Source organism: Hyperoodon ampullatus, assembly GCF_949752795.1.
Source record: "Hyperoodon ampullatus genome assembly, chromosome: 10".
Classification (NCBI taxonomy): domain Eukaryota; kingdom Metazoa; phylum Chordata; class Mammalia; order Artiodactyla; family Ziphiidae; genus Hyperoodon; species Hyperoodon ampullatus.
The window spans coordinates 105,389,230-105,404,650 of record NC_136923.1 but is presented as its reverse complement, the minus strand read 5'-3'; the positions used below and the strand labels follow the sequence as shown (position 1 = coordinate 105,404,650).

Below are 15,421 nucleotides of genomic sequence, written 5' to 3'. Positions count from 1 at the left end.
ATCCAACAGCTGGGGAAGCACTGACAGGACCTGCGAATGAACGCTGTGCTATTCGAACCATAAATCAAATGCTCAAGTGCTAGTTTACTGACTTTAAAAAAACTGTTTAAATTACTAGTATTAATTGCTAGTCCTCATTTTAATTTGGAAGCTAAATTTGTCTTTTCAAATTAGATTAAAAAACAAATTTACAATCACGTAAAATCCTGCTAAGCTGTCACGTAATTAAAACTGCTTATGTAAACTTATACTGTTTACAAACAACAGCGACAATTTCTAATAGGGTGCACTGTGAATCTAATTCATGGCACACTGAGTATCACCTAGGTTTCTTCTCTTTCTGAGAAAAAGGACAAAAGGGAAAGGAAAGCCAGACCACCACTTTGCTGGAGAGATTTTTGCTATTACAGTCATAAACTGGTACTTTTCTTCTATTCCTCTCTCCTGAATCTACCTTCTTCTGTATATCCTTTACAGCTTATGAAACTCAAAGTTAAGTGAATAAAATCCCACTACAAGTATTTAGAAGCACTGCCTCTTCTAAAGCCAACTGAAGCAACAGTGAGCAGGTAAAGCACAATTCACATCGGGAGGACTCAGTCACGGGGATGGGAAGGTGGAGACCAAACCAGTGTCGCCTACCTGTACTTGCAGGAGCTGTGCCTTTTCTTCTTTTTAAATCAACGTCTGTCATTCTGGGTTCACATTGGTATAGTAAACATTCAGGAGAGAAACTACTTTTTAAAAAATCTCCAAAAAATAAACTTCATAAAAGAAACTTCCTAAGGTACAACCTCATAATAACAACTTTAAAATAAAAAATTATAATTTTATTAGATATTAAAATATATGTATAAACGTTTACTGTCTTTTTAAACATAGAAGCATTTTTGTACTTACATAGAAGATCTGAAGAATCTGCTGCCAATTTCCTAATGGAGGCTTGCAACCTAATCTGGTGCCCAGGAGCTACCTGATGTCAAATTGTGGAAATACTAGAATTATACTTATTAACCCCACTGATTATCTACATAAAGGTCACATCTGTATTTTTTAAATATCAAGAAAAAATATAGTTTAGTTATACTAAATTCATGAAACTGTACAAAAATTTAAAATGTACTTTATGCATGTATTTGATGAGCTTGAATTGAAAATATAGCCTTTTTATATTGGAAGACCACTGGATAAACAAACATTTTTATTTCAGCAAGTCATTAATAATCTGCTCTGTTTGAAATAATTAAGAGTAGATAATTAGCCTCTTTTCTTAACATTTTTCCTCTATAATAGATCCGTACTGTGATGGTTCAGAATAAACCTTTCAGGTGTGACGTATCTCTAAGTTTTCAAAGAGAACCTGAGCCACATGGAAATGTATTCCCTTCTGCTGTGTGACTGTCTGAAAGAATCTATGGCTTCCATTCTAAACGCGCCACTTGCATCTGCTCTAATACGTTCTCTGGGAAGCCCTATCGGTGCAGACAGCAGAAAGCAGAGATAACTGCTCTAGATGCTTCTCCCTGGAGTCACCACATGTAGTCAGCATATATTTTAAAAGAGTTTAGAGTTAAACTCATTTTCAGAACAAAGGAAAAAACACACCTTTGAAGGCTACCTTTAAAAATCCTGTTTGAGAATGTCCGTAGGGGGTTAAACCAAAGGTTTTTCCTGACAGGAAACCTGAAGATTTAGTCTAATTTTGGCCCTATTTCACTGAAATTTTAAGTGACAAATGACACTTCTTATAAGGAGGTAAAAGTTTTGGAAGAGAAGCTCTACAGTTGACTAGCTCAGGCTGGAAGAAAACAGACCCTTCCATAGGTGTTTATGCTTTCAAGATGAATTTTTTTTTAATGTTGATCTTTATTCTTGTTTTTTTTCCTCATATTTGTCTCCCCTTAGAAAAACCGGAAGATCACATTAGGGCTACAGAGGCAGGCCATGGAAGAGGAGTGAGGAGTTCCCGGATACCTGGCAGGGTGTGTTGAGGCGTAATGGTCATCTCCTGTCTGTGTCCTGGTGTGCACCATCTAGGGGCACCATCTACCAGGTTTGTATGCGTCATTATTATAAAAATTGGAATCCAGAGAAGGCTCTAATGCAGTGTTTGTAAAAATATCAACCCTATGACCTACCTCTGCTGACCAATGAATGCTTTGTATACAGAAGAATGTAACCTGGACAAATGTGGCTTTTTTATGTAGGACTGCTGTCTCTGAAAATCTATCACCATCTTGGCACATGAACTTTTCTTGAAGACCACAAGACTAAATACAATTAACATTTTAACCCAAAGCACCATGTAAAGACTTAAAAAAAACCCAAAAACTTGTATGTTAATTAGGTTTCTTAAACTCATGCATAAAAACCAGCTTTACTTACAAAGACATAAAGAAGTCTTTTCCTGTCTGAAATATTTACAGTCTATCTTTTTTTTAATTGTATTTCACCTCACAAGACTGGGTTAATCAATCAGTTACAAGCATTTCTCTGGTGTTAAAAGTCCAAGTACAGGTGTTACAAATAGAAGAACTTACAATTCATTCTTTAGATTTAGAATGCAACAAGCTTTCATTTTGAAAATAGGTTCTGGAGAAGACCTGAATGAAAGCAATGCAGCTTCACAAAAAGGCACTGCCATCATCGTGCCATCGGTTCACCATGTTCAGAAACATACTTGATGAAATATTAGCTTTAACCACAGAACACAGAGAGGTCTGTGGAACCACCGTGCAGGACACGGAGAAGCTGGGCTGCCTGTCACCTGGCTTCTCTGAGGCAGCTTCCTCACGTGCAAAACAGATCCAAGTCATGTACCAAACCAGACAACTTCCCAGGTTTCTTCCAGACCCAAATGTTGTGATTACGAGAGGATGGCCAACAGAAAGTCCAAATGATATTTAGGAGACTTGCCCTCATACTGACTTCATTTCTATTACACCTAACTAGGACGCTCATAAATATCAATTAGGAGTCTACCGGGAACAATCAGGTGTAGATTACATGAAAGAAAAATTGTACTTATTCCCAGTAAACTTATAATTAAGGCCAATATCTTACATAAACATACCCACACATGCACATACCTATGCTATATAATTACATTACCTGTATACAGGTAGGCAGGTGCACAGTAAAGAGCTAACGTGTCCAGTGACATATACACACTCTGATGACAACAACCAGGAAGGCATCTAGGTGCCAAGTGGCCAAAGTGGACGCTATGTCACTAACGGCTAATTCTTCTAGGAAACACAAGTTCTGTCTCCATCTGTGTCACTTCTCATATCATATGCCTTTGCACTGGCTATCGATTAAAAAGCCCCATTAAGTACATAGTATTCGTGTACTTAAAAAGATACTGGAGGTATTAAACTGCTTTTGAATTTGACAATTAACTGAATACTTGATATTAAGAAACCACATTTCAGGTAATGATAATAGTATTTTAGTTACAGTTTTCACAAAGCATCTTTACCTTTGAAAATTACATACTGAAATAATTATGGATGAAATGACATGACCTGCTTCAAAAATAATTCAGGGTGAGGGAGGCGGTGTAGATAAAACGAGACTGGCTGTGAGGGGATGACCGTCAAAACTGGGCAGGCACACGGGAGGTTGTGGTATCCCCCTCGGTGCTCTTAAGTATGTCTGGAATTCTCCAAAATAAAACAATAAGAACGCCTTCTGATGGTGAGCTCAAAAGAACACACCAACTTTCCAATTAAAAGGCACTTGCCTGTTAGGACTGTCTATACTGTTCATATTAGTCGTGTTTGCTGACAACAGGTGGGCACAGCTCAGGATGTTCCTCTGAATGTCAAGGATGATTAAATCCTAACCTATAAACATCTGACTAATGAATTTAGGAAATTTACATTGTATTGTCACGAAATCTGTGGAGTAAGTTCAAAGAGTCGGAAACTGTTATGTTTCACTTCCTAATTTTAAAGACCAACTTATGAAAATAACTTCAGGTAAACCTCATCACTAACAAAAGGATCCATGTAATGCACATTCCTCCAAGTACTTCATAAGCGAGCGGCAACTTCTACAACAGGCTTGGTCAGAGTGAATAAAAAGGCAGGTCTCCAGTTACACAGAAGCTAGTGTCTTTCCCCCCCCCCCCCCCGAAATGCTCATTTTCAGCAGTTTTGGATAAATACATATAGCAATACATAACACCAAGATGACAGGGCAGGAATCCATTAGGTAAGGGTGTGTCTCTATTTATCTTCAAGAAAGATTCAGACCTTTAGTGATGGAATATCGGTTATCAGATCTTTCAGGTATGGGTGCGACAATAAGGTATATGAATTTTCCTGGCACTTCTCCAATTTCAAACAGTCTATATGCTGTCTTCATAAATGACACATGCTTTCCAGAAATTCAAATATTTTCATAACTAAATCATACAGTTGGATCGTTTCTTATGAGCCTGAGTAGGGAAAACGTTTGTCAGACTGTGATCCTGTTTGTATCACTGTATTCACCAGCCTCTTCACTGGAGAGGGGAAGGGTGGCACTTACTGAGCACCTACTGGGTCTCTGGACTACTTCTCCGTGGTTCTTTCCCTGGAAAACTCACATCCCTCATTTAGGTTCAGTGTCAACAACACCTCCTCTAGGAAAACAACACCTCCTCTAGGAAACAACACCACCACCACCACCTCCTCTAGGAAACCTCCTTGGGCCTCCCGCTAACGAGACTGAGGCAGAGTTCTGCACTCCCCACTTCGCAATACCTTCCACAAGTACACTTATGCAATAAACAACATGTGATTTGTTGAAAGACATAGGTCTCTGTCACTAGACTACAAGCTCCAAGAGGCCAGAGACCACGTGGGTCTTGCTCATCACGGCTCTTCAGTCCCGAGAGCACATCCACCACACTGATTACCAACCCCGGCTGCACCACAGTCTCCTGGGAGCTTTAAAAAATACTGCTGCGTGGACTCCACTGCTAGAGAGTCTCATATAATGGTCAGGAATGGGGAGGAGGCTGGGAAGTGACAGTCTTTATAAAAACCCAGGGGGTTGTGACGGGCAGCCACGTCGAGAGTCCTGCCCAACAGAGCAGACTCAGTACACGAGAACCTGAGGACCTCTAAATACCCCCCAACGACCTCAGACTGTGTATGTTGTTTGATGTCATTTTCACCTGCTAAAACTATAAAATAATTAATGACATATTAGAAATTTAGATATGGCATCAGTAAAGAGATATTTGGGTTTTCCTAAACATCAAGAATAGAAAAGAACAGACTCACAGCTGGAAAATACTCAACTCCAAGCCACCCAATTCACGACAAAACTAAACTATAAATAAATAATCATGGCCTCTCTGTGGCACCTCCTTCTGTGCCAGGACTGCCCTCATGTTACTTCACTTTCTCGTCCGGAAACCTTGTAAGCATCGCTGCGCCTTATTTATATAATCTATTTGGTGTCTCAGGCCACTGAAACTGCATTGGCCAAGGTCATCAACAGCCTCAGCACAAAATCTAAAGGACACCCCTTTATCGGACTCTTCACCTTAAAACCCCTGCTGACCCTCCTTTCCCTCCCGGCTCCCTGGCCACCCTGCAGGTTTCTCCTCCACCAGAGCTGTAAAGAGCACTCCCTAGGACTCTGTCCTACATTCCTACATTTTCTTCCTTTTTTCTCCTTCTTGGGTGAATGTCAACTCCCAGGGACCACCTACGTGCAGACCACATCCAAACCTCTCGCTCTTTAAATTCACTTACGTACTGGACGCCTCCACTTGTTCGTCAGACAGCCGCACACCAACCGGTCCAAAGAAAAGGGAAGAGCGTCTCCTCCTCCTCGCCCCAACCCCACGGCGCCCCAGCCCAACCAGCTGCCAAGGTCAGACCTCTGGGCGTCACCGAGCCCCTCCGACCCCTCCTCCTTCCATCACCAGGTCCTGTCGATCCCAGGCTCCGGACAGCTCTTGAACCCCCTCCTCCTCCACACCCACGGCCCCCATGCCGGCGAGATGCCTGAATCACCACAGCAGCCTCCTAACCAGCTCCACTGTCCCCGTCTCATCGGGTCTTTCCCAGGCTTCAAACCCCTGAACAAAGTCCATCCAGGCCCGGGGCCTCCTCACCCAGCCTCAAGTCCTGCCACTGTGATGGCTGTGAACCAGCTGTGATTCTTCCTCCTCTCTCCTCAGGGCCTGTGCTGGAGGCGGCCCGGCAGGCACTCCTCATCCTCTAGGTTCTCTGCTAACACAGAGCCCTGTCTGAGACACGTCCCCAAACCCGCCATCTACCAGCCACAACCGGGTACTTGGTTAGTTGAGCTCCATGAGGGCCGGGACTGCGTCCGTGCACCTGGACTTGGCATGGTGCCTGGTGCGCAGCAGGGCTCAACATGCACTTGATGGAATAATGAGTGTACTGTTCCTGTTGATCAAGACTACTATCATTTCTACAACATCGTGTCACTTCCACAAGAGGTAACTGTTCCGTAAGCCAAACCTTTGTCAACATTGCCAGTCAACCATGAGACAGGCATGCTGAGAGGCCCTTCTCCCTCCCCTGCTCTCTTACTCGCCCAGGGAGGATGCTAACCGGGGTGGGGGGCAGGTATAGTTACAAAGAGAACGACTCATCCCTCAATCAAGAGCGTTCCCAGAGTGTGTCGAGTGACGAGGGGGAGGACGCACGCAGGGAGAAAGGGCCTTGCCTTTGAGGTCCCGCACGCAGCCCTCCTGGCAGCTGTGCATGAGCTGGAGGATCCATCGGTGCTGGGCTCCGATGCACTGCCACGCAGGGTCGCCTGGCGCGTGGAGGTCAGACAGGTACCTGAAACAACAAGGCCAAGGTTGACCCAGTCAGCTTCTGCTGCACAGCCATAATGAGGACAAGAGGAAAGCTAGCATACCTTAAAGTCATCACTTTTAAGAAAACCTAAAATTTTGTCAATTAGTAAAGCATTCGTCAATACTAGTCTTTAATATTCAGTTCTAAATGAAATATATTCAGATTTCTTTTCATGCAATTAACAAACAATAAACCTACATTTTAAGAAGTTAGTACTTTATAAAAATACAACCAAGGAGACAAAGACAACTTGCAATGTCCCTATAATGCCCAGTGAGAGCGTATCTTTACGGTTACATTTTGTTCACAGTGTTTCTACTTAGTTCTCTGTCACACAGGAAACAGGTGGGAGCCAGCAGAGGCCTCAGCATGAGTATTTCTTCATTCCTTTCTGGTCTGAAATACGGCCACCAGGTGGCAGTGTGACCCTTTTTTCTGTAGGATCCAAACAGGGCAACTGCAACTTAAGACCACTTTATTACACAAAAGAGATTTGGTGATAGCAAGCACTGACTTCTAAGTCTAAACTCTAATTCGTGAGAAGATATTTCTCTAGAAAATACAGTATAGATGGGCATTTTTCTTAGTTTTAAAATAGTTCTTAAAATATTTAAAGTCTTCTTTCTCTGTAAAAATTCCAAACCCAGATAGACAACTGAAATAGAGTTCAGTTGAAAACTTTCTGCCAAATATTATTCAAAACTCGGTCCTCATGAAATATATAAATATAACAAGTTAAATCCAATTAAATCAACCTCAAAAGCTGGACTTATTGTCTTAAAATAACTCTTAAACCCTAAGCTGTCTGTTGTCTTGGGGTTAAAAGTTTTGTTCAAGAATAAATTTTAATTAATGGTGACAAGCTGTGACCTCTAAACACGCAGGGACACACCTGGGCTTCTCTCCCCAGCTTCTGCAACACTGAGTATTTCCTTACTCAGTCTTCTCAATTAGCAGCTAATTAGAGGAGAAACAAGTTAGTGACAAATAAAACACTGAGAAGAAACCTGACATCACATTCGGGAACGACCCACCTCCCCTGGCCTCCACGGGCTAACGGGGAAGAATGGTTTCCGAGGACAGCGGGGTGTCCTGTGCGGGCTCCTCTCCTACCCGAGCCATGACCCTTTATTTATAGGGGCCAGGAGGCTGCCTGTGCTGAGAGTCTGGCAAATCAATTAACAGCGTCCCCGGGAGGATCTAACAGGTGACGTCCAGCAAAGCCTTCAAAACCCAAGCTGAGTCTTCCCCTCACACAGGCTTTCCTCTTCTATCCTCTGGAATGTAAATATGACCAATAGTACATTGTGCCATTTCTTTCCCCAAAACGTGCGCCTCCACCCTTCCTGCCAGGGAGGGACTGTCTGCCGGAGGTGTCCTCAGACAGGTCTGTTTTGCCCCGAGACTCCTGCTGCACCTCCTCCTGACGCTGGCGCTCAACAGCAACCCCAGATCGGCAGCAGCAGTAAATACAGCACCGTCCCTGTCGGAGGGCGGCTTCCCTCCCTCTGTGCACGCCACCAGCACACAGAGGGGCCATCACAGGGCTCGCTCTCGAGCAGCACAGCAAGATCAACATGCCTTTCTGCTCAGCATCTTCTCAGATTATGTCTTTTCAGTATGCTGACTAGGTCCTCCCAAGATTTAATAATAATCCTCTTTCTATCATCTTGCTAATGGGTATTACATAAAGAAGTTTTATAAACAAAGATAAATTTGTTGTCGCAGAAACTCAGCAGTGTCTCAGTTCAAAAGCACAACTTGTGCTAGGCTTTTCCTTGGTTAAATGACTTAATCCAATGAGCTTCTTCTTTTCTTTTAGTATGTAGTTTCATTTCAAAGATCTTGGCTTAGCATACGATACAGGTTATTGCTATTTATTTTAAATACGGGTTATCCGAGCACACTTTCTAAAAAACTTTTTTAGAGGGCAGAAGGTAAGGAATGTTAATTATGATGAGCATAGGCTCAAAACTTTAAAATTTAAGAATTAAAAGTCTTTAGCCATACTCGAACATGATTTTTAACAATTACCAAGGACAGAATCACACTGGCATGGAAGAAGTATGTGCTACTTTGCTTCTTACTTGAGCTACTAGCCTCACCAGAGTAAGGAGAGTGAAAAGCATCAGGATGTCTTTAGGTAGATACAGCAGTGAAAAACAGCACGACAACACAGGGGTAATCTGACTCGCTCATTCCCTGTGCAACTTGGTTACGTGGGAGCTAAGAGATGGGGTTTTGCTGATGATAAAGTCGAGAGTCTCACCCCCACTCGGTGCTCAAAGGACTGCGCGCCATAGATTACAAAGTCCAACAGATATTTGGGCTGGTTGTGATATTGTTTTTCCTATTCATTAATAATGAAACCCGTAATTTAAGAAGGATGATAAAATTGCTCAGTATCTTCTCAAAGTATCAAAAATAAAATAATGCTTAAAAAATAAGTAAATGACTGGACATTCTCAGTGACATTCTTGTTCTTTTCCCTTTAAAATGACAGGGAATAAAACATTAAATAGGCCATTTAAAAGAATCTTTTTTAACACCCACCATCTTTTAAAGGGTATCCAGTAGGTTAACCAGTCACAGGAACTGTACATGAGTAATCTACATAAATGGTAATTTGCTACACAAAGAAATCCTGCACTCAATAAGGTTTAACGTATGACTATCAGCAAATGAAAAAGAGTAAGTGTAAACAGGTAAATAGACACAAAGTCCGATTAGTGAAGCAACACAGCAGAACACAGGCCAGATGCTAACCAGCTATGTTTCCTACATGAGAGATTAACCTTCCTGGAACTCTGTTACTTTACATGTTAAAAAAAAAAACCAAAAAACGGTTGGATAACTAACGTGCAGTTTATTTGCAGCATTAGATGTCTATGATTCTACGGGCCAGAAAAATCTCCCAAATGCGTTCTTTCCTCTGGGGGCACTTAGAGAAAAGCAAAGACAGGCTGTGAAGCCAGACAGACAGGGAGGCCTGTGGCGGTGCGCGCTGAGCAGCGACCGCTCTGAGTCCCAAGTCCTCACCTGCGCGCCAGGTGTGATGCAGACGCCGCATGGCGGCTGTGAGGCTCAGTGAGGCTCAGACACAGCTGCGCAGGCTTGTTTCGGGGGGTGGGGGGGGCAGTCAGCAGTTCCCACGCCCCTGCGCGTGCTGAAGCCCCTCCCTCTCGGGCAACATGGTTCCCTCTATGCTGTGGTGTCCACGGCTTTTGCTGTTACTGCTGTCTTTTTCACATAAGCCCTCCCACTTCCTTTTCAAGACTGAAAGTTTTCAGAATTTTCTCTGCTGCTGAGCCCTGGCCACTCTCGGGGCACCAGAGACTCTCCCGCCTGTGGGACGGTGCCACCCTCTAAGCCAGTCAGGGAGTCCCCACCTGCAGGGGCCCACAGGGAGCCCCCCACAACCCCGGGTTGGGGAAGATGCTGTGGACGGGAGGAGAGGTGCAATGAGGCTACTTTTCCTTTCTCCAAACCGGCAGGATTTTCTTGCCTTTAAAGAGTGAGTGCTACCAAATTTTTGAGTACACAAAAGAATTTTGGTGTCCTACACTAGGTATCCCTAGATTTCTGCTACTTGTCTTCCCTTTTACCATTTCATCAATCTCCCAATTTCCCCCAAATCAGCTTTAAGAGTTACATGATGTATGCAGCACTATCCAGACACGTGTGATTTGTCAAAATTCTTGCAGAAGGTTTACCTTATGTAACGTTTTTGGTCATGTAAGGTCGATGGTGTCTCAAGCAACTTATCCAGAAGTAATTCTCTTAAAGCTTCAATCCGTGTTTCTACTTCAGCATAATCTGTTTAAAAAGGAAAGAATTACACGACTTAACAGAATGAAAATTTAAAATCCAATTACGGAAAGCAGAACAGTGGCTGCCTTGGGGTAGAGGGGCGACTGAGAAGAGGCAAGAGGGAAATTTCCGGAGTGATGAAAACGCTCTCTCCAGGGTGTGGGTTCCATGGGCGTGTGTATTTGTCAAACTCACTGAGCTGCAACATGTAAGCCTGTGCATATCACTGCATGTAAATTTACCACAATAAAAATAAAATTATTTACAAATTTAATCAAGCCCTGTGATATTTCTCCCAGTTAATAAGGCATGACCATAAGGCATTTTAGGCTTTTCTTATTTTCTGTAACTCTAGCCTTAGAGATAATTTCAAAAGTTGTTTAGTTTAAAGTAGGGTTAAAATTCATAAATATATTGGTCTTTCTGAAGAGGGAAGATTAAAATGTAGATTTCCATTTCTGTAAAATATCTATAATTGATTCTTTCCAGAAGAAAAGACTTTAACTAGCAATATGATTAACAAGCAGTAAAGAATGTCCAAGACTAACCTATCCTACAGTTTTCACTCCATCTTAGTAAGAAAAGCCATCGTGTTACTTCTGAAGTAACTGTCTTACACTTGAGAAAGGGCACCATATAAACAAAAACTAAAACGAATGTAACATTCTTTGCAGACTACATTCCACATTCTTCCTGTAAAAGCAAAGTAGAAAATCTAAAAGTAATAAACAAATCTTACATTTCTTGAAAACTTGCACCTCCGTTTTCCCAAAAAGTGACTTGGCCTTTTCATAATCATTAATAACCACATCATAATCACCCTTTAAAATAAAGAAACATTTTGGAGACTGTCAGTAAAGTTTAATGAAGACATTTGGTTAAGATAAAAAACATCTTAACAACTCTTTAAAATTTATGACATCTATGACCATAGGTACATAAATATGCACTCTACCTTTTGGATATTCCTTTCAATATTTAGAGGAAGGTTGAAAAGAAACTTAAATCGCTGGAGCACATTGAGTGCATTTCTAGTGGAATCTGCCTTGTCCTTACGACCTAAGACTTCTTGAAATAATGTGTCCGCAGTGTTACTTGCTCCTATTTTAAAAGGACAAAAAAGAAACTTAGATAAAAACTAATTATAATCAGAAAATGTGTCACTGGACAAAAGAAATAAAATGTTAGACTACTATTGCACTTAATATTAAAACTCAGTAGACTTTTCTAAAAGTCAGCTATATTGGAGTTTTTTTTACGGTTTGCTAAAATACAATTTCCTTTTTGCCTGTGAAGTCTTTTCATGTGTGTTTACCAACTAATGGTATCCAATTAAGAATAACCATACTTACCGGGCCCAAATAAATTGTCTAATGTCAATCTACGTTTATTTTAGCTTCTTTTAAGCTTTATAGCATTATGGACCCTTAGGTTGTTTCATTAATTCAGACAACAGGTTAAAACCCACACATATACATGCGTGCACACACAAGTACACTAGTTAAATTCTCTGGATTCAATATTTACATATCCATAGTAATTAAAAAAATGGAAAAAAATTTTCAGAAAAGTTGTTCAAAAGAAATATTTTTAGACCTAATCCTACTTCTACATAAAATTATCTATTTATGTAGCAGGCACAAAAAATGATATAAGCAATTTAAAATGTCAAACTTTAACACACCACTATTAATGAATATTTCTTAAATCAGCTTAATATTTCTTAAAATGATACGCAAACTGGACATTCTATATATATGTATTTTTTTTACCTTAAAGACCTCAAACTCTGAATCACTGTAATGAAAGAGTTTCTTTATCTAAAACAAAATTTACTGTGTACAAAAATAGTTAAGCTTTTTCAACTTGTGAATTATTTTTAATTAGTCACAAGGAAAGGGAAGAAAAAGGATAAACTTTTTTTGGCTGTTTGACCACTGCTCATAAAAAGTTTCTACATTATCTGGTCTAGTGACTATACTTTAAGCAAAGATGAAAAAAACGACCTCAGTCTCGCTGGGTGGCTGGCATGCCGCATTCTCTGGTCCACACTGTGGGTGGCCTGAGTGTGTTAAAAGTCATCTTTGTAACATAATTGTTTTATCTAAATAATGTTTAAATTCTGTTGAAATTTTAAAGGCCTGGTATAAAAACTTTGTTTTGTCAGGACAGCTATTTTCACCACCCGCTATTTAATGTAGAATGCTAAATTTCTACTCTGAGAAAAAAAAATATTCCCTTCTTGCCACCAAACCATATAATATAATGACGACTAAATGAATATTGGAAATGTGATTAAGGTTAAAAGTATTTTTCTTGGAAGAAAATTAATATTAAGCATTTGTTTATCATTTAGAAATAAACTTCATGAATTGAGGCTTCATGAATGAATTAGATACGTGAATGGGGACTGAATATTTTTAAAGGTTGATTACTTATGTGTGCGCTGCGGATGTTCAATCCCCAAGCACTTTCCCTACAATGAAGGAGTACAAAATATCAAAACTAGATTTTTTTTATCTTATTTTAAAGGCAATAAAAAAATACAAACTAATAATTTCAAACTCCCCTAAAAATTATAACAAGCACAGGTAGAAAATCTGCTTAACATTAAATAAAATATAAATATTTAATACAGAAAAACTTATAGGCAGAAATTATAAACTATAAAATTTAATTTAGTTACACAGAAATGTATACATATAGAGAATTCTAGTTTATGTACAAATTTTAAGTCATGAAATTATGATTTTAATTTATAGATAATTTCTGTCCATAAATTATTGTGTTGCAAACTTTACTGCATTCACAATAAAATTTTGGGAGTTCATAGCTCTGATAACTGGATGATTATAGACAGTAAGAAAAGAAACTAAAGCAGGGAAACCGAGATTTGTGCAAGCAGATAAAAAAGCAGCAGCAGCTCACCAGCCACACCTGAGGGCGGCTGAGAGGAGAAGGACACGCTGGCCCCACGAGCGGAGGCAGGGCTGCCCTGAAGGCCACCTGCGCCAGCCCACGAGCAGCCCTGGGCACGTGCAGGCTGAAGGCTGTCCCCTTCCCCCCGCAGGGGCACTGCATCATGGTCTCGGGGATGGATGCCCCCCTGCACTGACAGCAATGACACTGGCCTCAGCTGGGCTGGCAGGGCAGTGATATTTTCCTCAGCATGAGACAAGGAGATGCGGATGGACCCAGAGGGCTCCACGCCACATGCAGTCACAGGAAGACAGACCCTGAGTGGCTCCACTTACACATGGAGCCTGAAAAGCCGAGCTCTTGTAAGCAGGCCAGGCCGGGGCCACAGGGAGATGGATGTGCTCTGAGGATGAGATGCACAGCATCGGAAACAGAGCTAACAATGCTGTACTGTAGCCTGAAAGTGGCTTCAAGAAGAAACCTCAAACATTCTCATCACAAACAAATGGAATTACGTGTGGCGACAGCACTGGCGGGGGGTGGGGGGTGGGGTGAACACGCGGCATCACAGACAGGTATCCAACCATCACACTGAACACCTTAAACTTGCACAATGTCCCATGTCAACTATATCTCAACAGAGCTGGAGAATAAGACGGGAAGACAAGTCACTGCAGTACTGCCCAATGACCAATCAAACTCATACCTGCCCTCAAAGATGGAAAAACACTGTAACTGTGCCAGGAACCCGTCACCCACAAAAGCTAGCCATGTACTTCTGATGGCACCTGGTCATTTCAAGCATGTTTATTAAAGTACACACGAAGCTCTCTCTGGCCCCTTTCCACGGCACTGGCACCCAGCACAGAGGACGGTACGGGTGATGTATACCCTGCGTCTCTGCTTGATGGGAGCTGGGGGGAGGTGGATGGGAGGAGGGTTCCCCCTACACACCCACGACACAATTTACCCCAGGAACAATAAAGCTGAATGAAATTTAAGGTAACTTTTCAATGTATACTTAAATTCATAGCAAAACCAGGACACACAGAGACTGAACAACCTGCTGTGTGTCTCATTTCTCTTAACAGACTCCAGAAAACGGCCAGACAGGCAGCTATCTGACATTACAGGGCGACATTACATGAACAAGGTCACTGCCTGAGCCACCTAGTACTTGTCCCCAGCCAGGCCTGACGCCGGGGTCCCGCAGCCGCCCTCAGGTCACCAGTGCACACTCTGGTTTCTCTCCTGGTCTCTATCCAGCTCCCTCCACTGCATTCTCTGGACAGATGGCAGAATGCTTTTTTAAAAGTTCACCATGTGACTTCCTTATGTAAAATCCTCCCACGGCTCACCAGTAGTCTCAGGATAAAGACAAATTTCACAACGCCGCACAGAGAGCTTGTCACAAGCAGACCCCTCGACCTGGCAGCCTCAGCCCTCACGTCTGTACCCCAGGGTACTCGGTCCTGCTTAATGGCCCACAGCCATCTCCCCTGAGGTCAGCGCCTTCCTCCTCATGCGGCCTGCCCCGCCCGGGATGCACCTGGGCCCACTTAGTGCCCACCGGCCAATGTCAGCCTGTCTGGCCCTCCTCTCCTGAGGCTCGCAGCCCTCCCCCGTCCTCTCTCCAGCCACTTTTCCACCAGGTGCCCCTTGTGGGGCTCCGGGACCCCTACCAGCAGAGCACTGTCACACCACAATTTAATCCCCTGCCTATCTGGCCCTACTTTGCACTGGATTATAAACTCTCAGAAGTAAAGCACAAGTTTCACCCTCCTGTCCCTGAAGAGGAATAAGAGTGTTCAATAAACGCTTACAGGGCAAGTACCAGCAACCAGCCTCAGAACCAG

At 42.2% G+C, this 15,421-nt stretch overlaps 1 protein-coding gene across 1 annotated transcript in view; it reads right to left on the bottom strand.

Annotated features, from left to right (window-relative positions):
- The window catches only part of EXOC2 (exocyst complex component 2), a gene marked incomplete at its 5' end in the record, with an annotated part of 124,321 nt that overhangs the window by 75,569 nt on the left and 33,331 nt on the right, over positions 1-15,421 (bottom strand). The window contains 4 exons of the mRNA XM_079713058.1: positions 6,700-6,818; positions 10,550-10,652; positions 11,386-11,467; positions 11,602-11,747. Coding sequence (XP_079569184.1) covers positions 6,700-6,818; positions 10,550-10,652; positions 11,386-11,467; positions 11,602-11,747 — 450 coding nt within the window. The remainder of the gene's footprint in view (positions 1-6,699; positions 6,819-10,549; positions 10,653-11,385; positions 11,468-11,601; positions 11,748-15,421) is intronic.